Genomic DNA, 7,902 nt, shown 5'->3' with positions numbered 1-7,902 from the left:
CCCCACCCCTGGGACGGACCCCGCGGGATCCCCTCAGGAAGCGCCCCGGGGGGGCGAAGGGGTTAAGGACGCCCCGCCCCCCGGGCGCGCGCATTGGCGGGGCGGCGGCGGCGGCGGCCAATGGCGGCGCGCGGCGCCGGGGCCGCGCCAATGGGGGCGGGCGGGGGCGGTGCGGCGGGCGCGCGGCTGAATGGGGAGCACAAAGCGGGGCCGGGACGCGCCGCCGCCGTGCCCGGCAGAGCCCCGCACCGACACCGCTCCGCTGGAAGCGCGGGGAGGCGGCGCCGGGACCCCGCCTCGGTTTTGCCGGTTTTTTTTCCTTTTATTTTTTTTTTCTTTCCTCTTACCCTTTAGGTCTGCCGGTTTCTCCCCTTTTCCCCCCCTGTGCCTGTGGAAGAGGCGCTGCGGCCGCCCGAAGGCACCGCGGCGTAGCGGGAGCGGCGGCCGTGTGCATGAGCAGCGCGTTTGCCGCCGGCCGTGCCTTGCCGCCGGGACTCCGCCGCTGGGAGGCGAGGCGAGGCGGGAGCGCCGCCGCAGCCCGGCCCGCCCCGGGCATTCCCCCCGCCGCGCCCCTCGGGCAGGGGATGCTCCCGCTGCCGCCGGCTGCCGCATCCCTGCGAGCCTGAGCCTCCGCCCGCTCCCTGCCGACCGGCCCGCGGTGAAGCGCCCGCCTTGTGCGCGGCCCCGAGCGGCGGGGGCCGGGCGGGCGCGGTGCGGGTGCGCTGCGATGCGGGTCCCCCGCGGCGCCCCGAGCCCCTGCGGCCGCCGCCGCGCGGCTGAGGGCGAGCAGCCGTGAGCCGGGGGTGCCCCGGGACCCGCGGTGCCAAGCGCGCTCGGCGGTGTCGAAGCGCCGGGGCCGGCGATGGCGCTGCCCTGAGCGTCCCGCCGGGGACACCCCGGCTCCGGGGACGCCCGGCTGCTCCGGAGACTTTGGGGGCGTTTGCGGGTTTTGCCTTTTTTTTTTTTTCTTTTTTCCCCTAAACTTTTTTTCCCTGCCCGCTGCCTTTTGGTGTCTTTTTTTTTCTCGTCCCCCGCTCCTTCCCGGCAGTTGTCCCTTCGCCCGCGGCCCCGTCCCTTAGGGCATGTCCCGGTCCAACAGCGTGAGCCCCCCGGGCTTCGGCGGTCCCGCGCCCTGGGCAGGCACCGAGCAGCACCGCTCGGCCTGGGGCGAGGCGGAGGCCCGGGCCAATGGCTACTCCTACCCGCCGCCTCCCAACAGGTCCTCGGGCAAGAAGGCCTCCCGCATGTCGAGCAGGTGGAGGAGCGAGGAAGACTACGAGCCCCGTAGCCGCGGGGAGAGCGGCTGCAGGATGATGAGCTTTAGGTCCAAATCCGCCTGGCAGGAGCACGGTGACGACAGCCGACGTCACCGGTCCCGCCACCCGCCCGGCAGTGATTCCCCCGCTGCCCCCAACAATGCCAGCCCTCGACAGCTGGGGGAGCAAGGGGAGGTGCGGCCCCGCTCGGTGGAGCTGGGGCTGGAGGAGAAACGCATTAAGGCCAAGATTGATGAGCTGGAGGAAGAGGACGGGGACGAGGGGGACTCCGAGGCGGCCTTCTCCATGGGCAGTTGTTGCAGTAGCCTGCTGCAAATCTTCAGGTCCAAGAAGTTCCAGTCTGAGAAACTGGAACGCCTCTACCAGCGCTACTTCTTTCGGCTTAACCAGAGCAGCCTCACCATGCTCATGGCCGTGCTGGTGCTGGTCTGTGTGGTCATGCTGATCTTCCATGCGGCGCACGGCCACTATGAGGTATCCTACGTCGTGGTGCTCTCCCTGGCCATCCTGCTGATGGTGGTGCTGTGCATGGTGTGCAACCGCAACGACTTCCACCAGGACCACATGTGGTTGGCATGCTACTCTGTCATCCTGGTGATCCTGGCCGTGCAAGTGGTAGGGGTTCTGCTGGTGTGGCCCAGGAGCGCCTCGGAGGGCATCTGGTGGACCGTCTTCTTTATCTACAGCATCTACACACTGCTGCCCGTGCGGATGAGGGCCGCGGTCATCAGCGGGGTGGTGCTCTCCGCCATCCACCTGGCCGTCTCCCTCAAGATCAACGCAGAGGATAAGTTCCTCCTGAAACAGGTAGGCAAGCCCTGAGTGGTTTGGGTGTGCGCTCAGCATTGAAGGGCGAGGGAAGCCGTGTTGTCTGACTTCCAAGGCCTGCCTGATGCGGGAAGGCTGACAGGGCTTTCAGTTGAACCCCTTGGTTACCACTGCCGAGTGGGATGTTGTCCACTGTGGTAGACGCCCCTGTTCTCTTGCTTTTTTCCATAGCTTTGCTGTTTTCTCATTCCTGCTAAGTTGAGGCTCTAAAAACATATATAGAACCATGTGCCTAACTGGTTTTCCCCATGACAGCGCTCCAGCAATGTCAGCAGCCCTGCTCATCCCTTCCGCGGATTTAATGTAAAACCAGCTTGGATACGCCAAACCCGTGAAGGATCGCGTTTGCTGCCATGTTACTGAGAAATGTGTGGAGAGTCTGGCTGTTCTCATGAGCTAGAGGTTATCCTTGTGTGTCACTCTGCGTTCACGTCTGGCTTTCATGTCATCGCAGCGCTTGGTTCGTCGGAAAGCATACTCCTCGGGATGTGGGATAGGCTTTTGGTTTAGCAGGAAGGTGTTTTGCTCTAAGATGTGCTGGAAATATCTACAGTGAAGAAGCCCAGAGTTCATATACAGCCAGAAAAAAAAGTATGGCAAAAGTGCAAATGCAGGTTATTTTAGCTGTGATATCATGTTTAACTGAAGCAGATCAGTTCACGGGAACAATAAGACTATTATCGAATGTATTACAGTGCAATTTTTAATTACCATATCTGTATAAACAACAGCAATACAAGGCGCCACTCTTCTTTTCAAGCAAAGCAAGCAGCCTCGGGACTCATGTGCTTTAAGCTTTCCACACACCGAGGCAATCAGGAAACCATCGACTTAAAATGCTGAAGCTCTGAGGCAGTTGTCATCCTTTTGATGTGCAGGACTCTGCACAAGGATGAGCCTGTCACAGAGTCAGCCCTGATGCTTGGGTGAACCCAGGGATTGTTTATTGAAATCAGGTGTTTGGTAGCTTTTCAACCCTATCACATAATACAAAATAAAGCTTTGTGTGCAGTGCCTCCCTTGAGTCTCAGTTCTGAGTTGTTTTGAGTTCCACCTATGGCAGTGGCAAGAGAAGTTGTAGGGCTTAAATAAAACCTCATTAGGATGAGGCTGTCGCTGCTCTGCTATACAAAATTACTCTTCTCCCTCCTGCCCAGTTAAGCTTGCTTGGACAGTTTCTGGCTTTGTTCTTAGTTTGTTACAGATACTTTTATAAACTGTACATGGCATATTTTTATGTTTGCTATAAATGTCTTTTTGTGTATTTCCAGCAGAGAATACACTGTGAGTGGGACAGTTGCTGTTTTTCTGCTTGACTTGAAAAAGTTTGCTAATGGCATGAACTATTCCCCACTGGGGCTCTGGTCCTGCAAAGCCTTGTGAGTGCTCTTGGCTTTGAAAACTGAGACTTGTCCTATTGAATTCAGTGTATTTGGAGACTGTATCCTTACATATGAAGGCAAAGCCCATCATGATTGTGGCCAGAAGACCTAGCAGTCTGTTATGAGCAGAGCTGAATTTGTAGGATCCTAATGAGTGCATGAGATATCATCATGTTATAAAGTGTTGGTAACTGTATTTTAATAGGAAGGAACCTAAATTACAAAGGACAAATGATTGACTCTCTCAGTGGAGAATTTGGGATGATTACAGCTCCCTCCCTTTCCGAACTGCAGGGTTATTTGGAAGAGGTTGGGCTTGTGTATAAGTATGCGCTTGTCAAAGATAAAAGCATGGGCTATAGGTGATGGTGCAGTATGCACAAATCTGTGCATTGCACAGTTGCTTTCCCTTTCATACTAATGCTGGGGTTTTTCCTGCAGTTTGACAATAAACATTCAGTTAATGAGGAATGTCCTAGGAGTGCTCGTACTTTGTTTTCAAAGGCGGAGCCTCTCTCCACATTGCCTGCTTATTTTTCCTGCTAACACCGTCTCTATCTTGCTGTGGTCTACGTTGGCGTAGCTCTGACTGAATTCAGTGGGGTTGTACAAGGCCAAGAATCAGATTCCTTGCACGTTTGTGTATGAACATGAGCTGCTATCTCTGGCTGGCTGATAGAAAAGTCTGTTGTGCTGAGCACATCACCTCACAGCTATTAACAGGCCTTCCTCACTGGGGCTGTATCTCGTTGCCGTGGAAATCGGTCGTGTTCAGCTCTGTGCCCCTAATGGCACGCAAGCCCTATTTTCCTCCTCCGAACTACCAGGGGCAAAGGCAGATGAAGAACCATATAAATCAAGAAGAGGGAGTTAAGTTGTTTTCAGTGACTTCACGCTGGCAGTCACATCAGCCTGTGTTTTGTGGAGCAGGAGTGGATGTGAATGCATTCATGACTATGTGACCAGATGGTACTTTATACCCAGCAGTCACATAAGAAAGGCTAGTTAGGATGTATATCCCTTTTCCTCTCTTTTCCATGACATTTTTAACTATAATACTTGAGCAAGTTCTTCTTCATGGGGCTTTTTGCTTTTCATCCTCTCCCAGTTGTTTCCAAGCCACAAGAAATCATACACTCCTGTTATACACTGTTATCCACTGACATTCAAAGCTGGGTGACTCTTGTATAGACTCCTGAGCACTTTTATGAGGCTCAGGAGCCTGTTAAAAACTCCTCTTTCTCAAGAGAGTGAAATTCTTGGGTTTTAAGTCCCTTTTGGGAGAAGGGCAGCTTGTTGGATTCTGTTACCAAGGATGCATGGTTTTATTGTCTGAATTATCTTTTACCGTTACTGAACTTCTCTGTCACCAAATTCTCTGGTCAAAGGCTGTGATAGTCAGACTTCATGGAAGGGTTAATGCAGTCAGCTGTTTCTGAATTGGTAAAGTGACAGGAGTAAAGGTAGTTGTGATTATTCAGTCTTAACTGAGCTGCTTTTTTAAATAATTCTTCTGGGGTCACTGGATTTGGAAAGTAGGTTCTGACTTCGGTTTGCTACCTGGTGGAGTCTGGGGTTTGTCTTTAAAAAGAGTGCCCTGAGCACCCTTATCAGAAGCAGTGGGTATATGTGGTACCTCTGTGTCTGATTGTGTAGGGGCAATGATCTTGGCTTCTTGAATTGATGTTTGATTGAAAAAAAGAAATGCTAATTAATACAAATTACTTTGTTATACTAAAAAGTTACCCAGTGCTGGGGGAGGGGAATTTACTTTACCGAGCACAGTGAATAGATGATACTCCACCAACTACAAATTTTGATTGCTTAAAGGTGGGGGGTTTTGTGTGTTTCTGTGCTCCATTAATTCTAGAGGGACTACTTCTGGAATTTTTGGGGAGGTAATGACTGCATTTGCCTTTAGGTTTATGTCCTTGTGTTATCCTGGGACAGTTTGGATTACAAATGTTTCTCATTGCATAGAAGTCTGTCCGCTCCTCTTTGTATATAAATGTATCTTTTTCAGGCCAGCCTTTTCCATGTGTTGGTTTCCGTACACTTTCAGGCTCTGAAAACACACTCAGCTCCCGGATTCACATAAGAATTACTTTACGTGAGTGAGGCTTTCTAATACTTAACTGAGGAAGAAATACCCTGTTTCCCAGTAAAAGCTGCCTTGCATTCACAGCAAAGATAACACAGATTTATTGTCTGCTGCGATCGGGACGAGCTGCCTGGCTGACCCACGGACTTGTACAGGCACATGGGAAGCGCTCGCAGCGTACGGGCTGCTGATGCTTCACTGAAATCGTGTGAGACCAGCTGCCCTCAGTGCAGATAGCCTTGAGTAAGCACTGGCATTTTTGTAAGGCTAGGGGCTAAGGGACAGGGAATTTCACAAGAGAGTTTATTGGGCTCTGAATCAGACTTAAAAAGGGATGGGGATTGTGTGTGGGAGTGGGTGGGGGACCAGGAGTAAGGGATAAGAATGCTATATATACAAACATCAAACAAACCTGTGGACTGAGGTTAGATTTACTCCTATTTTCCCATCCAAACCTCTTTTATTGTAACTTTCTGAGGTTCCTTGTTCAAGAATACATTTAAGCCTTTGTAGTTTATTAAGTCAGTGCAAGTGAGTGAGTGTTAAGGTACCACAAAAAATAATACTTTTTTTTTTTTTTGGTTTGTGTCAGTAACCTCACTGAAAGAGAAACTGAAATGTACTGGTCTCTTTCCTCCTCAGATATTTCTACAAACCTTCTGCAAAGGATCTCTGTTAGCAAAGTTCTGAACAGCTGCCCCAGCACATGGCTTTTTTTTATGAACTTAAGGCTCTTGATGTTGATCTCCTTCTTGCTCGACCCTTTTCCGTATGTTTCCATCATAACAACATTACATTAGTACTCCTCATCCTTCACTTCTGAGAACTGTGTATATGTTGGCCTTTCATTCTGTCAGTCTGTGTTAATGGTACATGATTGATCTGCAGCTGCATGGTGGCTCTCTTGAAAGTGCAGCATTTCAGTTTAACCATTTCTAGGAAGATGTTGCTACGAAAACATATGCAATCTCTCTTTTTGTTTTTTCTATATAAACTGTCACTTCAGCAGGGCTAAAAACAACTTCTTACTGTAACAGAATGTCATCTTGAGTCTTGTGGATGTCTTCTAGCATCTTGTAAAGATGCTTTTTAAATGCAGTTTGAATGGCATTCAACAAGAAGTTAGTCACATAGTAGGAGAAATGGTACTGTATGTTCCATCTTAGCCTCGGCATGCTTAAGATATGTAGGTGATGACTGATTTCAAGAAGACAGATTCTCAGAAGTGTGTAAATCAAGTCACTGTATTGTGCTTTCATTGTCTTCAAGCAGACTTTATTTATCAAGGAGGAGAGATGAACTACCTGAAATGCAGATAATCTGTGTGTCAGTTTTCCTATGGTTGCATGCTGCCTGTTGTACTTTTTTCCACCTGGAAAATAAATTTGAGTAATGTTCATTTAAGACATGATTTTTAAAGTGCTTGGCCACATGAGGCCAGGTACTGTGTGCCTCAAACAGCACTTTATGCAGAGCAGGACAGTGATATCAGTAGGGCTCTCATGCAGTAGGAAGTGCTCCAGCACTGCTCACTATTGAAGAATCTGCCTCAGCAGCAGTTGGACTGAAGTTAGTGAAAATTGATTTGCGGTCTTTTGTTCAGGGAAAAAATGGCAACCTCAAATATTCAGTAACTGTTGCACTCATAGTTGCCTCCCTAGTGTAATTCTGTATCAGAGGTAATTAAATAAATTCCCGAGGTATTGCGTATCAATTAGTCCTTTGTAGGAATATTATCTGTATCTCTGGGGAATGCATGTGTTGCTTGGGGTTTACAAAGGCATATCTGTTTTTCTTATCTCCTAAATTACCCTATGATCCTGCCACCTCCCAATGTCCCCCCTTGCTTTATCTTCTATCCTCCCACCATGAATTAGTTTAATATTTCACTGTAATGTTCACCGGTATCAAAAGCTGTTAGTGTAACAGTGTTAGAGCGCTGTATGTGTAATTATTCCATGTTTCCGGATTCTTAATTGTCTCGATAAACTGACCCATTTGACTAATTTCTCTCAGCCTCGTGGTGGTAATCACGGTCTTATAGCTGGTTTGGATCTTGGTGAATTGAAGACGAAACCTAATGGGGATGATTGAGGTGCATAGCAAAAGACTTGTTCTTCTAGGCATTTTTATGACATTCTTGAAAAGGCAGAGTGTGCTGGTTCTGTTTATTTCTGGAGAGGTGAAGATAGTTTAGCAAAGTGTTGGGATTCATTGAGATGCATGAGGCAAAAGGATAGCTTTTTGTGCCCTAATCTTACAAAGCAGTTGTTGACTTGTCCTTTAGGGTCCTGGGCTTGATGGCTTAGTTTGA

General features: G+C 49.5%; 1 protein-coding gene across 1 annotated transcript in view; it reads left to right on the top strand.

Annotated features, from left to right (window-relative positions):
* The first annotated feature begins 220 nt into the window (after positions 1–220).
* The window catches only part of ADCY5 (adenylate cyclase 5), a 207,949-nt gene continuing 200,267 nt past the window's right edge, over positions 221–7,902 (top strand). The window contains exon 1 of the mRNA XM_039381836.1: positions 221–2,084. Within this exon, the coding sequence (XP_039237770.1) occupies positions 1,083–2,084 (1,002 nt within the window). The 5' untranslated portion in view covers positions 221–1,082. The remainder of the gene's footprint in view (positions 2,085–7,902) is intronic.

This window comes from Pipra filicauda, unplaced genomic scaffold (assembly GCF_003945595.2).
Source record: "Pipra filicauda isolate LSUMZ 115617 unplaced genomic scaffold, ASM394559v2 scaffold10_size6260569_pilon, whole genome shotgun sequence".
In the NCBI taxonomy this organism is placed as follows: domain Eukaryota; kingdom Metazoa; phylum Chordata; class Aves; order Passeriformes; family Pipridae; genus Pipra; species Pipra filicauda.
Note: the sequence above shows the minus strand (reverse complement) of the source record. Positions and strands in the feature narration are given on the sequence as shown.